Genomic DNA, 21,324 nt, shown 5'->3' on the forward strand with positions numbered 1-21,324 from the left:
GCTCAGAGTAATCTATTATTTCACCCTCCATCAACATGGCCATGTGTGACTCACACCGGTGCTTTTCACGTTTTAAGTGTTTTTGGCATAATGCATCTTAGAATATTCCACAATGGCTCTGTTTGACATTCAAGTCTTTTATATATGGCATGGCTTTAAGAGAGAAACTAGTCATTATGTGTTATTGCATTTATTAAGAAGTTAGTTCAGTTTGCAGTATGAAATGATGGAAACTCTGCATAATACACATCATAGACATATGGAATCTATGCTACATTTACATTGAGTCACTTAGCAGATGCTTTTATCCAAAGAGATTTACAAATGAGGACAATAGAAGCAATCAAAAGAGCAATAATATGTAAGAGCTGTGACAAGTCTCCGTTAGCCTAATGCAGTACACATTTTTTGTTTGTTCTTTACAATAAATAGCCTCTCAGCATTATGAGAAACAACTTTCAGCCATTCAGTTTGAGGCCGTGTCTCCCGTCCACTTTTCCTGATGCGCTCTGGACTCTCCCATGTGAATTCATCCAGAGAAATGAAGTGACAGAGAGAGGGAGAGAAAGGGAAAAGCCTCCCGCTCAGCATTGGATCCCAAAAACCCTACTTCATGTGTTGCTTTGGCTACTGCAGACTCAGAGCCATAGCAATTTACCTCCTTCCGCTGGAAATAAGCGAGCCGGGAGCTTTCATCCTGAAATGATCAGTGTGCATGCAGTCGGAGGTGCCATCATGCTTCTCACCAAACACTTAACACACCTCTCATACGAGTCCTCACTCATAAAAATGAGAAGATGGCAGTAAACACTTCCTGAACGACACCGTGTTTCCCCCTGAGGAAATACAATATCTACTTCATGATGGTCACTGAAACATGAGAGCAGGCTTGATAAACCGCTTCTTGATGAAGAGAAATCTGAACCTTTCTGGCAGGAGCACGTCCTTGTCTCAGAGGACAGCACTAGAACCATCTTCCAGTGCCTTGCCATGCTTTTAGTCGAGATTCAGAAAATGTTCATTCCTGGAGGTTGTTCCCATAGCATCAGCTGCAGATGCAGTATGAGTCAACTTCTGACAGGGAGCGTACTCGTACTGAAGCTACGAGTGTTAGAATACAAGCACTCTTTCTGACATCAGAAACCTAGTGATGAAGACTAGACCGGAATTTGTCAAAATTGTAGGGTAATGTCAAGAAATCTTGGAGTACGACTCATTCAGTTTTTAAATATTAAATGACTTTTATTGGACTCCCAGCAGCTGAATGTTGGCAATGTGAGAAAGAAAATCTGATACATGCTCTGGCAATTTTGGTCTATGGTTCATGATTATATTTAAACAGTATCAGTATGCTGCTTTTCATTTTGCCCAAGTATTTATGTCCAACGGGAACCATCTTTTTCACTCAGCGAATGGATCCAAATATGTAGGAAGATCAAATATTATTGTGAGAGACTGGCGATCAGTGCGGGTTGCATCGAGGAGGATAATAGAGAGAGGAAAAGAGGCAGAATATGAAAAAAACAGTCTAGTCTTACAGCTAGCTAACATGGACTTTTATAGGAAAAGGTGAGCCTTTTTTTTGCAATCTAAGCCTAATTGTGACTGATGTATGAAGTATTGGTCATCTAGTGTTAGGGGTTTTGACCTCAATTTTACAAAACAGTACACTCCAATTCAAAATGAAGTGTACTGTTTTGCCTATTAGATATGCATGACTTGACCTCTTATGAATTATAACTCATCTTCTCTCATCTTTGTCCACCCAGGTGAATGTGTAGGAAACGGAGGCAGCCTTCTGAAGCGGTTCACAAAGTCCGGTTGTGTCCTTTCGGGGGATGGCCCAGGTCCAGGATGGGCACACAGAGGAATATGACAGGTGCAGTCATTAATAATCCTCTTACGTCAAATGAGAACTGTGGGAAACATAAAAGAGGCATTACCATATCTTTCCACACGTACAAAGGAAATCACCTCATCTGTACAACACTGAATCAAAAAATGGCACAAAGCATTGATGTTTTTATTAATGGCCAGCTGTTAAATGAGATACAGAGAAAACTGTCTGTGTGAATGTAATGTCTAGTCCATATTTGATTTTGGAAACTAGTGTTGGCCAATATGGTCCATAGATATATCGTCTTATCGTCAACCTGTAAGATCGCCGATACACAATATTATCATGTTAATTTATTTATTTACTTAGTTTTATAGCCATGAACATAATGTAAAGTTGTTTAAATGGGGTTTCATTTTACGGATCCTCAAGACCTGTCTTGTCTTATTCGGTAGCTCTGTGATGTTAGAGGACGGTCAGGATGGTATGGACAGTGGAAGCCTGACTCGACAGGTCTGCATCCAACGCCATCCAAGCCACGGCTTCGGGTTCATTGCCGGCAGCGAACGGCCGGTCGTCGTACGCTCTGTCTCTGCGGGTAAGACGTGTGTCTCCTTCTGGAGATATGGGACTCTGGTGTGCCAGGCTTTTGAGTTCTTCAGATCTGAGATGAGTCTAATCAAATGGGACTTCAGATACTCCGGGTGTACGATAAAGTTGCTGTTCGATGACTTGATAAGATAAGTGTGAAAATCCACTGTAGGACAGGTTAGTGTAACTGCCTTAGGAAACAAGTGTGGCTAAAATGATTTAGTGATCAGAATATTTTAGGACAAGAAAAGAAGACAACAATGTCACGGGCTTTAACTAATCAAGTCTATAAAGAGCAAGACAGGTTTACAGACTCCTCCCTTACAGACGGACCCTCAAACGGCAAGCTTTACCCCGGAGATCAGATCCTAGCCATCAACCAGGAACTCGTGAGCGACGCGTCCCGGGAGAAAGTCATAGACCTTGTAAGGTAACACCCTTTACTGTCACCAGGGGAAAGGCCTTGTCTGGACGCATGACTGTGCTTTATGTATTTCTATTCCATGTGTCTCCATCAGATAAGAGAAATCATTTCAGATAAGACACTCTTTCCACATTCTGCATCTCACTTGCCAAAATGTCTTCTTCTTCTTCTGCAGGCAGTGCAAGGACTCGATTGTTCTCACTGTGCTGCAACCACAACAGGTAGTTAAGGACATCATGTCTTCTCCGATCCAAATGGCATTAAATCAGTCCCCAATTTCAATAGAGTCTGTACATTATTACTGGAATTTGACATTCAGGTTCAGCTTTGTGTATAAATGTTACATAATTACTACACATAACATAATTAGTATATTGAGACTAAAGCTCAGTGGTGAAAATGTCATGGGGACGATTTGTGTCAGTGTTCCTCTGAGCTCAATGGAGCATTAACCCTGCCGCCACATTGCAAACAGGTCAAGCTATAACAGCGCTCAAAAGTTTAAACTATTTCAACTTTGACCTTGGTTGCTACTGAGCTTGTGGCCCGGCTGTTGTCAGAAGAAAGACTGATCCTCTGTTTATACAACTCCTGCTATTCTTCCATTCTAAGTCAAATCATGACAGTCAGAGGACAGTGCTTGGTAGATTACTTACAAATTATAGTCCGTTACTGATTACAGATTACATGATGAAAACTGTAGTTAGTAACATACTCTAGGTTACTCATTTTAGGTCATGGACTTGTTTTAAATTTACCACTAAATGTACCATAATTATATATTTAAAAAAAAAATTGACCTTTTGGGTGCTGTTCTAACATTTGTTGGGTTAAAGCAACTCAATATATTTCTGTTGAGTTAAAGACGGGATGCAAGTCATGTGAACAGGGCTTCAGCATGTATTCACCAATTACAAATCTACACTGTTAAAAATATTCCGTAAAATATATGGTAAAAAACTGGCAGCTGTGGTTGCCAGAATTATACCGTAAAAAATATGGTAAAACCATTTTTGGTTTAACGGTTTTATACCGTAAAAAATACAGTTACACTGTTGTAGGTTTAACGGTTTTACTTTATATTTACAGTTTGATACCATAATTTAACTGATATAATATTAATATACAAACTTATTGAAGCACTGAAACCTGTTTTGTACCTTTGTATTACACTGGTAACCACCAAGTCACATGGTGAAACAAAGCCCATCACAAGCAGCTTTTATATAATAAGATATATAGAAGGTGCACGGTGTCATTCACACAAGCACTAAACACCATCCTGGTGAGACTCATTAAACTGAAATATGCAATAAACATTAATTTAACAACATTTGATCTAACATACAAACCTAATACACATAACACATGAGAAAAAATTAAGAAGAAACATAGTTATTTCAAAGAAAAAACAAAATTTGAAATTCAACGCAGAGAATTCTGGGAACGTAAGTTTACAGTTTTTCCCTGTAAAGTTTACAGGAAATTACCGTTAACCAGTAAACAGTTTTGTACTGTAGCATTTTCACAGTTTTTTTATTGTTAAACTCACAGTCATTTTTTACAGTGTATACTGCTAAAAATTATTATTTTAATCCACATATTTGTCTTGTCTTCAAATAAAAATGAATGAATATGGAAAAAAAATGCTTTTACTTATAGATATTTAAGACCAGATAAATGATTTTAAAGGTTTTTTATCACTCTGCATGAATCTAATCTTAACCTCTGTTTTCCTGTCTATTTCTCTTTCTTTCCTCCTACTCTCTCTGTCTTTCTTTTTGTTTCCTTAGTCACCTAAGTCTGCCTTCATAAGTGCAGCCAAGAAAGCTCGTCTGCGAACCAATCCCCCCAAAGTGCGCTTTTCTGAGCAAGTGTCCATCAGCGACCCAGACTCAGTATGTGCTGCTGTCTCTTGCTCACATCACACCCCTGTCATATGTGTGCTAACACAGCTGTCTTTATGTGCTGTAATGAGACCCGCACAACACTGACTGACACCAACGCTTCCTGAAAGACTTGGATTGTAAGATTTGAGTTTGTCGATTAGACTCAAGTTATTTTGTGACATGACCGTTCGTAGTCTGTTAATGCTAATATTTGTTAATATAAAAAAATCAACGTGTCAGTCGTTACTGTTTCCTTTTCAGAGTGTTACATGGCTGTCATTTCAGTTTCAATATTGAAGTGCGATTCACTCCGCATCTCCTGCTCATCTCATTCATGAAACTGCAGGTTTTTTACCCAGAGGGGCAAAGCATAAATCCCTCTCCGATGGTATTTTCTAGATGTAGTCCACCATTTCGAGAATCTGAAAGTATTCATCCAAAAAAATGTGCACTTCTGCCGTTGTTTCATCTTCCTCCACCATCCATGAACTCAGACTTTATTAAAGTGCATACATGAAAACACAGGCCTTGGAATTGACTACGCTTGGTTTGGTTGGAATTAAAGGGATCTAGAGTTTCTTTGTTTTATAGGCGTACTGCATTGAAGTCAGTCAGGCAGACACTGACGGATGTTCTTTTTCTGAATAGAATATGAGTCCTAGTTTGTTTGTTTGGTTGGTTGCTGAGATTTATTTGAATCTACTATAGAATGATTTGAACAAGTGCAGCAGTATTACAACTATGACTTTCTGAAGCAATTTGTGACTAATGAAAAAGACGTTAAATAATTCCCTTTGGTTCTAATCAAGGTGTTTAAGTTACAAAGTTACATGGAGGAACTTAGCGCCAGCTTCCTTTGAACCGTTTCAGCCTACTTAGTGGTAATTTAATAAGGCAGGATTGCATCTAGAAGAAGGGCAGCAGGCTCCCCATGACCTTAAATGTTGTTACTAGACATTCATTCATTCGTAGCTTTTCATTAGCTGTACAGCCACCATCTCCTCTTGGTGAACATGGGTCGATGGCACCCATGTTAATGTCAATGTCCATGGATTATGTCCCATACAGTTTGATATCTGCCTTGTGAGCAAGGAAGAGTCAACACTACACCCTTGGGTGCTGGTCGCACCAATTTAATAAAGCGGACCGATGGGAGGGGTGTGCAGCTCTCCTGGAAGAAGAAACTTGCTGATCAGGCCTAGAGGGACAAAATCGGTAAAGATCAAACCACCCTCACCTGAGCCTCCTCTAATCATGTCAATCCATCTTGTGTGATCAGCAGGGGTCAGCGGGGCTTTCTTCATTAAAACTCGCCTGTCAGCACAGAGTACATGAGCTGCTACCTTTTCATTAAATGGGTTAGGCTTAAAGACAAATACCAACGTGGGACTTATTATTCATATCACATCATCTCACGCCGTAGGTTACGTGCAACTGATTGGGATTGTGCTCAGTGTATGAGATAGAGCTAGCAACCTGCTCACATCACCGCCTGTCATAACATGATCCCAACCGACACGCCAAACTGATGCTTGCTTATTTGTTTCCATTCTGTATATGTGTATAACGTGTAATAGTGCTTTGCACATGTCTCCAGAAGCAAGCCTAAAGGGACTTTGGTTAAAACTCTTGCCAAATGTACAATGCTTTCATGGGTGTATCAGACCCCATTAAGTGTCAACATTCGATTACATTAAATAATTGTATTGATGACACTCAGTGGAAGATCAATGGAGAGCTGATAATATGGAACCTGGTATAAATCAATATGATTCTGACTAAAATTAATGACCTCTTATTCTTGATACAAAAGTGCCTTCAGGGTCTCTGACCCACTTCAAGGTGCACTTAGTCTTTTTTACCAACTTTTTTGAAGTTGTAAGTAAACAAATATTTGATAAATATTAAAGAAATTGATAGTTACATCAGTGAAATAGAAACATATCAGATAGAAATATCATTCACCTTATATCAGTAACTTTCCATTATACAATAACATAATCATGGATGGCAACTGACCATCTAAATAGGATATTTCTTAAATTCAGTATTAAAACTTTGCTTTAACCCTTTACTGAATCTTTGGCAACAGGTGTCAGGATAGCATCCAAAGCCATAGTCACTGGTGGTTCGGAAAGATTTGTATTTACAATTATTCATATCTCTTAAAGGTCTAAATAGTTGTTGTACCAAGTGTGTCATGGACCTTTTGGTTGAAAACCAGATCCACTGCTGTGTTCTTTATCATCGGCAAAAAGAATATTGCAGTAGTCCAGTCTTGAGAAGATAATAGCCTGTGCAAGAACTATGCATGTAGGGTCTGATTTTCCTAATGCTCTAAAGAGGAAGGGTCCAAGCACTGAACCCTGAGGCACTCCACTACTTGATGTGATTTAGAAACCCTCTCCAGGATACTTTGTAAGATCTGCCATTAGGTTAGGCTCAAAACAGTACAATGTACTTCTAGTAATGCCCAGTTCAGGGAGAATGAGTGACAGATAAATCTGGTGACTCAGTGTTTCAAAGACAGCAGACTGTTACAGTTTAATGAGGATTGCTGGTTTGGGATTGGTTTTGGCCAGCCACAGGGGTTCAGAGTCATAGACTTTGAGCCAGGAAAATGAACAAGCCAGTTCAACATGATTTTTTTGTTAAATAATAATAATAATAATAAAAAAAAACAGTGCCACTTTAACTTTTCTTATTGAAATGAAGTAGATTCCTTGAATAACTCCTTTCTTAGCTACAAATATATCTTGCAACTGAATTCAGTGTTTGTGTCCAGTTGATCAGAATTTATAGGATACAGTTTCATGTTGGATATAGAATGAATATTATATGACTTCTGCTTAATCCTATAATCTGTATGTTTAAAGTAGAGTTTTGGTAGTTATTCCAATTCATTTAAACTATTGCGCATAAGTTAGACAGAGATCTTCCTTTTAACCATTGTTACAGACTTAATGTTTTTCCTTTCAGGTTTACCATACAGTTAAAGTCTTGTCATGTGTTTCTACATTCTTTCCTCGTCTCTTAGATATTATATTTCCTTATTTGAGACTCTCTATTGACCTATTGAGTCTTTTCTTTTCTTAATTTCTCATCCAAGGTTCACCGACTGCTTTCTCTCCTCTTTCTTGCCTTTGTTTTTCAGACCATGCTTAAGGACGACTCTCTGCTTCTGATACCAAATGTGTTGAAGGTGTTTCTGGAAAATGGACAGATCAAATCCTTTACATTTGACAGCCGCACCACTGTTAGGGTGAGTGTGAATGGAAAACTCTTCCCAGTAACACTTTATTTTAAGGACCAATTCTCACTATTAACTAGCATGCATATTACAGTTTTTTCAATGGATTTGACACACTTCTCCAAACTCAGGTCACTGTTCCCAAAACAATTAACACAATGATCTGAAAACTTTGTAATTTTCCCAAACCGATTGAACGTTTTCATTAATTTCATACAAATTACCAATCATGCAAATGATTTTCTCAAGACAATGTGCACAAACTCTATTATATATATTATGTATTATGTTTTCACAGTATACTATTATTGAACTTGCTGCAGAAGGTACTACAAACAGATATTAATGTTTAAAGGGGCAGTCTCAGTGATAGAAGGTGTTGGTACAATTTTTATTTCATTCAGATATGCACAATATATGTCAAACAAAACTCCCTGTTGAAGAATTGCAATAAACATATTTTCATTAGCCTATTTGTGCACCTACAGTTGAATGTGTTTTATAATCAGTATAGAACACTATAGATTTTATGTTAATATTTACTTTTAATAAATGCATTACTAGAAAAAAAATCAGTACTTCATTTTGCTTCAGTAAAGTTTGGTTGAGATAATTTTGTGTTTGAACGGCTGTGCTAATTGTTTTGAGAACAAGTATACCGCATTGAAGAAAAGTGTCAAATGGATTGAGAAAAACTGTAATAACGTATTGGCTCTTATCCATTGCCTTATTCTGCATACCCATATTTTAGATCCCTTAAACCTACCCCTTACCTAAACTTAACTACCTTACTAACCATTAACAAGCAGCAAATTAGAAGTTTACTAAAGCTAATGTTTAGTTTTATTATAAGCTAATAGTGAGAATTGGGCCTTAAAATAAAGTGTACTCTTTCCTGTTACTAAAAACACAACATAGGTTGTGCTTGAAAATGTATGATGTCATTTAAAGAATTCTAAGTTTATTAAAAATGGTTGTTTTGTAAGCTTTGTTTTGTAAAAGGATCCAGAGCACTAGTAGATCTAGGTAACACTACTAAGTAGAAATGCATGATCATGTTCAGGGTGTGTGTGTGTGGGGGGGGGGGGGTTGTCCATGTCTCAGACACATTGCTGTTGTAATTAATTAACTGCCAGCCCTTTATAATTGCTCATAGTTAGTAGTTCTCAATGATGCTACTCTCATTCAATAATTATTGATTAGCAAATAATTGCCCTGAATTGACCAGTACTTACTGATTAGGTAATCTTGTTCCAGTATTAGTTAATAGAACAGCTGATAGTTATTGTAGTTCTGTCTATTTGTCCTGTATTACTTCCTGCATAGGTACTTTACCTACAGAGCATCATTCTAAAACGTTACTGAATAGATTAACATGGTTTGGAAAAGTCATTAGCCAACATTATATTGTTCCTTCTGAAAGCAAAAGTGATAAACGAGGAGAATCACTTTCTTTTGTACACTGATCTTACGTTATGTCAGAATAAAGCATGAATTTCAAGAGCTATGATCAACTGAAAGAAATGCAATACCATTTTTATTCAGCTTTCAAAGGCGTTTGAATTTTTGAACGTGTAGATGAGTTGACGTTTGATGGTTTCAGACCATTAAAAAAACCTAGTGAGCTTTTTCCCCTCCTACATTTGGGGTTTTGCAGCATTGTTGACATTTCTCCCAATCCCTCCTGAGCTGATATCTTCAGCCTTTGGTCAGTATCACCAAACAGATTATTTCAATCCTGGTGACAGAACACGGTGGGGTAATCTCCCTTAGCTGGAGTCACTGTCATCAGACACTAAGTATATAATGCATCACACCAGCAGTGCTCATTGGTGCTGCCTTCAGCAGTGTTTGAGTACAGGATTTGCTTTGGTTACATGGAAACCTCATTAAATATGTGGCATCCACTTCAGAAGTAAAGCCACTAGTCAGTAAACAGCCTCGTTGGTCTTCAGAGCAGAGTCCAGTGATTGGGAGTGTTGATTTCACTGATGGAAAGGTCAAGCCTGTGCTCCTGTAGTTCACACACTGCTGATGCTGTTGCTTTCCACTTCATTTACATTGCACAGTATTATCTGAGATATAGTTATAAAGCAGAATTCATGCTTTAGGAGCTAAAAACACCAACCCCCAGAAGAGTTACTACAGAATACTAGACCTTGTTCTCCTTTTCTCATGCGCTCTAGGATGTGATATCGTCACTGCAGGATCGCCTCTCTCTGCGCTACATCGAGCATTTTGCTTTAATGCTGGAGTCCGGTGGACTGGCCCAGAATCAGAGGCTTCATCTGCTCCAGGAAAACCAGCCACTGTTTCATGTGAGTAAATGCCACCCAAAACCACTGATGCATTACCTTTCACTCTAATGTTCAAAAGCTTTCAAAGCAGCCTTGAATGTGGCGTACAAGGTACTTTACACCAGCTTTCTATTGCGTTGCAACTAACAATCCTAATGAATAAAATAAAAAATAAAAACTTGCCTTCAAAACATGATTTAATTTCATAATGTTCATGAAACATGGAGATGGTTGCTCTGAGCACAAGAAATAATCAGATGAAGTGATTCATACTGTTTTTAACCACTTTTAACTTTAATGCAAAAGTTGGACATACTAAATATTAGTTACAGCAGCACATTTCTTTGGCATAGTGTCAGTATATTTCCTGAGAACTTCAACACTAATGTTATCCAATGCCTTCTGCATTCTTTGAATGTACAATAGATCTGTCTAGTTTATTTCTCAACTCGTCACAAATTAGCTTGATGTTGGCTGAAGTCCAGACTTTGAGGGGGCCAGTCCATCATTTTTAATGTTCCAGCGGATTCCTTCCGTCGCTGGTAGTTCCGACATTTTTTTGTTTTATGGGTATTGTAATGGCCAATTCAACAAAAACAATTGAAACCTCTTATATATGCCAAGTTTTCAAACAATTTTGGCCACCATTATAAATAAGCATTTTATTGTAGTAGCATTAGCATTTTAATTTAATAGTATTTATGTCTAATGTTATCCAGCATGATTTAAAAACATTGTGTGCTATAATAGAACATCTGACCATCTGAACAAAGCAGTTCTAATGCCCGGTCAATACTTACGTTCATTTGATTAGTGGCAGAAATTACATTTTCAATTATACTGAATAATCTTAAAATGTTCTGCGGTTTAAACTGGATTTTAAATCAGATTTTCTATATTCAGTGTGGTCTCAGACTCTTAGACGCCATTTTATATGAATATACAGTAACAGAACATTTAATAAGATCGTTACAGGATATTGACATTGATTTGTTATGGCTGCTACAGTAGTAGCACATCACCTTTCCACCATAAGTAATGCAATGTGACACTTTAGTACTGGGGTATTTGTTACTGTTTTATTTCAAAGTTGTATTTTATTCTGTATTTTTTAGGTAGTTCACAGGACCTACTTCCAGGGAATGAAGTGTCTTTTCCGTATTTGCTTCTTCCCAAAAGACCCTGCTGACTTATTGAGGAGAGACCCCGCTGCATTTGAGTACCTCTACATACAGGTGGATTAGTCACAAATATTCACCTAATATGAAACTTGATTGGTCTGATATTTATAGCCCCTTGATTTGTTATTTTTATCTAAATACTCCCAGAGCCGAAATGACGTCATTAAAGAGCGGTTTGGGATGGACTGGAAGTCTGACGTCACGCTTAAGCTGGCAGCCCTTCACATCTACATCACTGTGTCGATCGCGAGACCCAATCAGAAGATTTCTCTCAAGCATGTCGAGTAAGTCTTTCTTGATTGCCTGAAAAGAGGAAATGTAATTTATTTATATTAGACCTTGTTTTAAATATTATGCTATGAATTAAGGTCTCTGTTCACACTAAGATAGGATGTTTGAAAATTCAGTACACTTCATTGGAATGGAAGTTAATGTATGTGTCAAAAATACAAAGTTGTTTATGTGAACAGGCAATTTAGAGTAACCAAAGAAGCATGCATTAGATTTTGGATGAGCACTATAAGCAGCATATAGTTTTACCCCAGTGGCAGATCAAAGAGCACTGGAAGGTCTTGTAACTGCTTGCATTCTTTGAAGACTAAACCCGCATCAATATCTTTAGAAAAGAATGGGGGTTGGAACCTTTCCTTCCTTTGACTCTGTTGCCAACTGTCAAGGAGAAGAATGTGTGCAAGACTCTCTCACAGCTGTTGAAGACTTATCAGCATCCTCCACCAGCTGGTAACAAGGTATATTTGCTTACTAAGAATATTTGGTGCAAATATCATAAAAGATTAGGGCACCATTTTTTGTTTTTGAAAGAATTTTCCATACTTATTTTGTATGTGTTTTACCTGTATTTTAAATTTTGCACTGCATTCTTTTGTGTTTGGAGTTAATTGAAATTAATGGAAAAATGACCAGTTCTTTCTTTTTGTAAACAGTACATCTTAAATGGAGGTCTTTTGTGGTCAAATGTGAATCAAGAAACATGCAACAAAGAAACCTTTTATCTCTTAAGTCTAATGCATGTTTTTGTATGTGTGTTAATTTTATGCCCTGAGAACAAAGTTCATATGTGTAAAGGTGGAAAGAGATATGCAAAACCGTGTGCTATTAATTTCATACCAACCATTGATACACATAGCACACCTAATAGCAGCGAGACATTGCCCTCTCCTGGCCAGAATATTAGCATCTGTGCACTTGCACAAATCCCCAATCTTATTCTCTTTATCCGTTTCTATGCAGGTTTCTCCTCTTCAAGGAAAACTACAGTACATGCGTGTCTTAAATGACCTTCCCCCATTCGGAGGCTTCTTGTTTCACACAGTTGGCTTGGTAACACAAATCTGAGATCACTTCTTAAACTATAATCAAGACGCATTTGCATTGATTTTATGGTTTACAAAAACATTCTTAATATTACCATGTTACCTTACAAACCTCAAAAGTAAATAAATGGCTTGTCCTTCTGTTACTTAATTTCTCATTATTTTGTTTTTTTTTCTCTGAAAGGACGAGAAGCAATCAGAAACTACATTGTTGGTTGGGCCGAGACATGGTATCAGTCATGTGATTGACCTAAAGAACAACCTAACAACGGTCTTAGCAGAGTTCAGCCGTGTGGCCAAGGTCCAGCTCTTCAGGGAGCATCATGGAGTAGCCCGGGTTGAGGTTGTTATTTTGGATGCAAAGGTGTGGAAAAAGCTCTGAAACCAAATCTGAAACAGTATTGCATTATACAACATCCTAAAATGTCATGCTATACTAATATCTGTTTTCATACTAATAATTGTAGCCCTTGGTCTTATTAATGGAGTGGCCAGATGCATCAAACTTTGCCTGTTTGATATCTGGCTATTACAAGCTATTTGTGGACCCTAAAAGGACAATCTACTGCAGGATACCTGGTCAGCCTTATATGATCAAGGCAGGTATGGTAGAAATCGTATTGTTATTTTTGCAAATTCATTAAAATACAACAAAAGTCATTGCATGTAATTTTCTGGCAGTGCATTTGCTTTGCATTTCATCTTTCACTGACTAGCTGAACTAAAATATGGTGCGTTGCATATGCAATTTGGGACATTTCAAAATAAAATAGATGTAATAATGGTGAGAAAATCTTGGTGCTGGCATCTAAAACATAAAACAAAATAAATGTAATTATAAACAAAAATAAATAATTGAATCAGTCATGACATTAATTGATCAGGTTGCTTTCAAAAGGATCTTTGATGATATATTACAAGGACTTGTCATGGCAATCATTCATAATTCCAGCTTGATCCCTCCATCTTCTTGAGCTCTCCATCCTCATCTTAAATCAGTTTATGCAAGCTTTACTGAAATGCTGATGAAGATAAAAGCATATTTCTGGAAGTTAAGTGTTTGTTGCCTCGTTTTACTAAACCACGTATTGGATGTTCGCATCTCCTGTGATCTGCCAAAGAGAAAGATCAAAGCACGCCATCACATCCCACAAGGCTCTTTTCCATCTCTGAGAACTATATTCAGCAGACTCACCTTTGTCATCTGGACTCATTCCCATCCATCATGTTTTCTGCTTGTTCAACCACTCAGACAGTTCTGTCATTTAGATTCCAGAAGCTCCCATGCCCAATTCCGCTCCGGAGCCACTGTGCCAAGTGGGAGTCGGCGAGAAGAGAGAGAGGGGTCGTCTAGAGAGCCAACACAGAAGACATCACCATCACCCAAACCTCAGCACCTTGGCCTGTGTCACATCCATTTAAAAGAGCAACAACAGCTGCAAGAGCTTCAGATACAAGCTGAACAGGATCTTGACATTAATGAGAACCTTATCTCGCAGGTACAGAGTCGCTCACGGACAAAGTCTGACCCCACTCTAAAGAGCATAGAGTCGGTGGTTGAACAAGAAGGTCCCGCCAATGACAATTCAAGCTTCAGAAACAGAGTGAAAACAATGGAACCTTCACAGAGGTTTTTCTGTGACTCCTGCAAGGCAAAACTCCAAGCTGAAGGTTTGATCTCAGACACTGGGGAGACAGGAAGGCTCATTTTGCAGCAGTGCACAAATGCATGTGCTTCCCGTGAAGGAGGTGCTGTTGATCTCATTGCCTTACCGCTACCTGGGAATGAGGAAGATGAGGAGATAGATGATGGAGGAGGAAAACTGCAGCCTCCCCCTCCTGCCATAGCAGCACCGCCCCCTGGGTTTCGTGACAACAGCTCTGACGAAGATGACCCTAAAAAGGGTCGGAAAGGAATCAAATCCTCTGCTGCTGTTGCAGAGGGTCGAGAGGATGTTCCTGTAACACTGATTGATAATGTGACCAGTAGGACGGTTCAAGACCATGCTCAGGAGTTAGACGATGCATTAGTGTCCACCCTCCAGGCGCTGGAAGCACTAGCTGCATCAGAGGATTACCCACACCATCACCAACAGACACAACAGACAGCAGGTGGACTATGTGCTATTAAAAGTGCTGGTTCTTTACATGTCTATAAGTAAATTAGACTTTTAAAAATCAATCAAGAAACAGTCATTAAAAACTGGTTGTTTGTACATCTTACAATTACAGAAGTCTAACATATTAAGTTATAAGTTCCCAAAACAAGTATCAATGCAGTGTTACTCCTTACCAACAAAATAAAAAACAGGATCTTGACACTTTTTTAATTAAATTTTTGACTTTCATTTCTTAATTAGAACATGCATGTTCTTCTTATAATTTTGCTTGCCTGAAGTGACCTTATGAGATTTCTTAAAGAGCATGTTTTGTTTCTGTTCCCTTACAGGGTTGATTGTGCTTGCTGCCATTACCCCAGAATCGTCCCTAGACTCTGGACATGAGACAAATTCATCAGAGCTAACTGATGTGTCTGAGATGGTGTCCGCCATGAAGCAGCATCAGAACCAGGCCTATCTACTGGCCCACCACATCAACAAAGAGCGACTTTTCAGTCGGCGAGACTTTCCCTTGACAATCCCTGGCTGTACCACACAAGCAATTGGTGGGGGGGCTTTTTCAATGAGCCAGATCCGTGGCGGATGTCCACCAAAATCTGTGATCTTAAGCAAGACTGTGCCCTTCAAAGTATGCCCCAATCAAGGAGTTAGTGCCTCTGACAACTCTGTGGAGCAGGGGAAGAGCCATGAAACAAGAGGTGAGAAAGATATAGAAAAAACAGAAAGAGACCCTGTCAAAGAGTCCTTGGAAAAGTCTGAACCGCAGACATCTGAGGAGCTTAAAGCATCTGATCAAGAGAGTGCTCCCAAAGTCAACACAGATCAGTTGCCTCAGGCTAATAAAGAAAAAACAAGCTCCGTTACCTCAGAAGGTATCCAGGAAAAAGAATCTGGTACAGTCACCCTAGAAACTACCAGTATAGCCTTACCTGTTATTTTACCAGTGGATAGAACTGCATCTGCCAAGATTGGTCCAATAAATATGTGCCAAGATGCCGACAATGCCTCAATTGAGACCACTAAGCCTTCAAGTTCAAAGGGCCTTTTGCCAGCTGCTGACTTGTTCTGCACCTGTCCAGTACGACCAGAGCCTGGCCCACAGGTGCGTCTGAAAGATTCACAGGCCCAAAAACTGGTGGTCGTTCACTCATCATCTCCCACAGATGATGAGCGTCTCCGTGCCAAAGGACTTCAGTTAGCTAACAACAAAGAGATCGCAGCAAAGACACCTGATGCAAGTTTGGCTAAGCCTAGCACCCTGCCCCCTACCAAGTACTCACCAGCTATGCCTGTTAAAGTAGAACGGAAGGAGATGCCAGAGGCGAAGGCAGATAACTCCCAGAGTAAAGCCCCTGTAGAACCACAGAAACCTGTTAAAAGTTTGCCTGTTCTGGTAGACCCAACACCTGTCCTAAGTTGTGTGGAAAAGGGTGCAACTATACCAGGAGCAGAGTATAAGAAACAGGCAAATAACAAAGTCAAATCCCAGCGTAGTACACCCTTCCTGAGTTTTAGGAACTTAATTTCAGCCACTTTCCCAGCACGTTTGCGCAAAGAGACAGATGAGCGTCGTGCTCAACTTCAGAAGGTCAGGCAGTATGAGCTAGAGTTCCTGGAGGAGCTTCTAAAACCTAAAACATCCCAAGGAGAGTTCATACCACAGGGATCCTCTCCTGTTCCCTCATTTACCCCATGTGCCTGCCAGCTGCGCACAAGTCCCATTCAGAAAGTTCCTGGGATTTCACGAGAACAGCGACGCAGCTGTGATTGTAAGAGAATGTGCCGCGGAATGCGTCTCCCAGATACAGCAGTTGGTTCTGCAGCAGACCAGAGAGGAAGAGAGAGGACAGTCTCCAAATCCCCCCCAGCTATTCCAAAGTCTCCACATGATCAAGGAGAATTACGGAAACCTCAGACATTGGAGATCAAAACCACTCGAATCCGCTCCACAAGCCTAGAGTCAAGGGATCCCAGAGATACACCCACATCATGTTTGCCTATATGCGCTACCCGTTCAGAATGCATTGGTGCACCACAGTACAAAAAGTTACAAAGGAGATATAGCATAGGGGAGATTGACAATAATGACAGCACCCCCCTGTATGCTGAGGTCAAAACAACAAAAGCAAAGAGCCTTGAGAAAGAAATGGAAAGAGTCAGGGCCACTGGACTTAGACTTCCAACTCCAGTAGAGCCTGTACATAGTAAGGATGGGGATGCAAAGAAGAAGGGGATATTTTTTATTCAGGGAGAGGAGCTTCTTCAGGAAAGTCGAGAGGGTACCGCTGAGGTTCTTGGATTGCCGAGTGAGGATACTGAGGACAGAGAAAAATGCTGCTCCTTCTGCTTTTGTTATCGCAAATGTGAAGCTGCTGATGAGAGCAGTGAAAAAGATGAACTGTCTTATTCCATACCCCTGCAGGTTTTGCCCGGGATGCACCTAGACTCAAGGGCAATGCCAGTAGTCAGCAAAACACTTCAGGTACTCAATGCAGAGGATTGCAGTGGGGAGGAGGAGGAGGATGAAGAGGAGGAGCCACAAACACAGAGGATTGATCTGCGGGCCTGTGGGAATATGGAAACTAGCCTAACAAGGGTACAGTCCTTGCAGGGCAAAATATTCCTGCTCCCTGATGGATTCCTAAATGCACAACTTGATGCCAATGAGTTGCTCTCAATTTTAAGGCAGTGTGCCAACTGTCCCCAAATCGAGGGTGAACCTCGTATCCCTCCTGCACAACTGGCAGAGTACAAGCAAGAACTTGCAGTTCATTTTAAAGAGTTCAGGGCATCATGTAGACGAGTGGCAAGTGTTGAGAAAAGTCCCTCTCGAATGCTTAGTGCTGTCACAGCTAGCTTCCAGGTGCTGTGTAACCTTACTCAAACATTCATTCGGCTGGTCAGGGGTGTGCGATCTGAAACTCAAAAACTGCAGCTTTTACGCAAGGTTGAGGAGGTAGCTGTCAACTACACCCTTCTTCTTCGTGCTGCCGAAGAAGCAATGGGACACTCTAGTAGCCTCCCTAATAAGAGTGTAAGTCCTCAACTCCACACATCAACCAACATGGGCTCTCTTAATCGCCCTATCAAAACCTTGCCCAGCAAGTAATGACTCATTCACTCATGAGATTGTGGGGCAGGCCGGAAAGACAGCTGCTCAACACTTTGGCAGGAATCTCTTCGGATCCTTCATCGGTTTACATTTTTACTCGCCTTTCTGTTCACCTACTGCTAAATCCATAACTGCAAAACTATATACTGTTATAGGTTTATGAAGGTTGTGCTAACTTGTACACACAACGGATCTTTTACAATGTGCACAGAAATTAGGAAAAATTTAAAACACATCTGATCCTGTGCATTACAGATGACCAACAGGGCTGTTCACTCATGTTCTTAGAGAAAGGGTACTGTGAAATGGACTTAGTTTTTGTATATTTAGTTGTTCCTATATTTAAATAACAAAGTGACTGTCTAGGGAAGGGCTGATGGGGTTATTTTGTGTCCTAACAATGGTTTATAAAGCATATTATGGAAAAATTATATTATCATTATTGCAGTTACTGTAGAGAAATTATAGCTACATAATCTAAAACATGCCCTGTGAGTGGCATATATATATATATATATCACAAAAAAAATTAATGATAAATTAGGTACAGAGAGAACTGGTTATTTGGTAATGTGCTTGTTTTTAAATTTTGTTTGCTGTGACATGAAATACTCCCTTTTCACAATATTGCATTCACAATGTCTAGATTTTTATCTCTGTAAGCGTCTGAATTGACACTTTTTTTTAATGAATATTTATGAATACAAGAGCCCACTAACAAGATAGTGGAAGGAAACACCTGCCCAGGGCAGACAATGTAGCAGATTTAAATTCAGCAGAATATTAATTGAAATGATACACTGGTTGAGCTGAGACCAAGATGAAAAAAGGCGCTCCTGATTGCTAATGCACAATAATAATAATAATAAAATCCTCTCTCGCTCTCACCCCCACAAACTCATCCAGATCCATACCTCATACTTGTAGTGGCAATCAGTGGCATCATTTTTTTTGTACTGGAGGAGTGGGCTGAACTCATGATATTACTCATAATTTAGTGCAATCACTAAGCCAATGCCTGTGTAGATATAGCCTGAAAAGTATAGCCTATATGAGTACACAGATAACCAATGTTTCACAATATATTTAGAAAATTGCTTTGTTTTTCTTCTACCCCATATTTTGAAATGTCTTAAATTTAGAAAACTTAAATTTTTGGATTTTCATGTGATGTCATTCATTGTGCACTCTTGAGAACATAACTCCGTCCCCATCCACAAACACAGAATAGTTTTATATGTATTTTAATAAAGCCAACTGCTGTCTTATGTCTGAAAACTTTTCTGTCTCCTCTTCCAATCTAGAATATAAATGGTTAAATTATGGTTTTATAATCCATACAAGGCTCTACTACTGTGACATTTAAACAATTATCATCTCACTGTTTTGGTGTCTTGCATGTTATCCTTATTTTAAAATAGAACCGAATGAAGTGGGCTCAGCAACGAACAGACTGTTCAATGCTGGGTTTGGATTAACAAAAGATCAATAAGAGTACAGATGCAATCTAGTGTTTTACAATATTTCAGCATAAAAATATAATTCTATGCTCAATAAAGAAAAAAATATTATATATATATTGTAAAGAACATGCAATATTTGTGAAGCTTAAAGTCATTCTAAAAAGAAAATTTCAAATATTTATCAAAACGTTTTATTTTAAAGAGAAATCACATGTATCTTATGATTTATAGTACCAGAGACAAATAGTAACTATATTTTAAAGTATAATATAGCATGGAACATGTTTATTTTTATAAAATATAAACAATATCCTCATGTTTCCTTTTGTTTTTTTCCAGACATAGTTTCTGTCAAAGACTAGTTGCGTTGCCAAAATGAGATTTGTCACTGTGCTTCATTTTTGTTGTATGTGTTCATATTTAGTTCTTTGAGTTCTTGTCAGTGTTTTTGCTTCACTGTGGTCTTTTTGTGTGTAAGGTCATGTTTTAAAGCAATAAAGAATATTAAAAGTAACATTTTCAGCTTAGTTTTGGCTATGAGACCAACTGATCAAATTCATAATGAGTGCTCTGAAAATACATACATACCCACATATATATACAAACACAAATTGATTTACACCCTTACAGGTTAAACTTAAAAGTACAAAGTCAGTAACAAAGCATTTTTAAATCACTTGCGATGTATTATATTTTGTTAATAGATTATTAAGTAGATGCTACATTTGGTAATACATTAATAGGTTAAATATAAAGGGCAAGTTCTTCATGCATTAACACTGTAATTAAACAATTATTAATGTTTAATTAGCTCATATGTAAAGATTTAGATGGTGTTTTTCATCCTTTGTTGTCCACCTGTAAACCGTACATAACTGATGAACAGCATTAAATCAGTAGTGGAATTGTTAATGGTTTTGGTGGTTTACACTTTGGGTCACAAAAAAAAAATGTTTAGACCTAATTAAACATCAAATAGTAATAGTAAGTGTCCCTCAATGTGGAGTATACGTGTCTATCAATTCATTTTACACATGAACATTTCTTTAATATTAATAATTTTTAATGTTTAATGAGTTTAGTTTTAGATGCTGTCTATAAGCAATTATTGTATTTTTGTGTCTGCAAACATAACATACTAAAATGTAGAATAATTTGTGTGACTGGCAGATTCCCCCAAAAGTACTTTAGTAGTAGTGTTTTTAGTAGTAGTAGACTTTAATTAGAAGAAATGTTTGCTCACTCCTCCTCACACACTTCACCGGGGTCTGAATAAAAGCTATTACAAAGCTTCAGATTTCTGACAGGTGTCTGCTCAATCTCCTCAGGTACTGTTAAGATATATTTATATTTATATATATTTATGGTGGACCCAACGACAGTACGTACAGGAGAGAAGATAAGGGGGGTAAGGCAAAAATGAATCCAGCAGATTGCTGTAGAAACTGAGGGGAAAAGCTCTCAAAAGTTTGACCATTAAATCTCCCATGACAAGGTCATGATATGACAACAATATACTACTGAGACTAACAGCTAACCTTGTAAAGCAACTTAGCTAACAGAGCAGCATTTGTATAGGGGTTATGAGACAAAAATAAATAAATAAATAAATAAATACATTTACTGATGGACAAAAACTGTGTAAAATACAAACCAGAAAGTCAATACAACCCTACAATACAAAAGCAGTCCAGTTTTATTTGGTGTGGTATTAAGTATATTGTTGGCTACACTTAAATATATGCATGGTTTTATTTTAAGGTGTCCTTGTTACAGTATAAAAATACATTTAATCACAGAGTAATATTAATTAACTACATGTACCA

The 21,324-nt window shown here is 38.5% G+C and overlaps 1 protein-coding gene across 1 annotated transcript; it reads left to right on the forward strand.

Moving 5' to 3' along the window:
• The first annotated feature begins 1,823 nt into the window (after positions 1-1,823).
• frmpd3 (FERM and PDZ domain containing 3) lies at positions 1,824-20,012 on the forward strand. The gene is made up of 15 exons (XM_052573738.1): positions 1,824-1,879; positions 2,293-2,435; positions 2,756-2,858; positions 3,028-3,073; positions 4,646-4,750; positions 7,896-8,003; positions 10,178-10,309; positions 11,404-11,523; positions 11,617-11,753; positions 12,092-12,218; positions 12,721-12,810; positions 12,988-13,167; positions 13,271-13,406; positions 14,073-14,915; positions 15,253-20,012. Exons 1-15 carry the CDS (start codon positions 1,839-1,841, stop codon positions 18,030-18,032), a joined length of 5,091 nt encoding a protein of 1,696 aa, XP_052429698.1. The 5' UTR covers positions 1,824-1,838; the 3' UTR covers positions 18,033-20,012.
• Positions 20,013-21,324: the final 1,312 nt, after the last annotated feature.

The sequence above is a fragment of the Carassius gibelio genome, chromosome B14 (genome assembly GCF_023724105.1).
Source record: "Carassius gibelio isolate Cgi1373 ecotype wild population from Czech Republic chromosome B14, carGib1.2-hapl.c, whole genome shotgun sequence".
NCBI lineage: Eukaryota > Metazoa > Chordata > Actinopteri > Cypriniformes > Cyprinidae > Carassius > Carassius gibelio.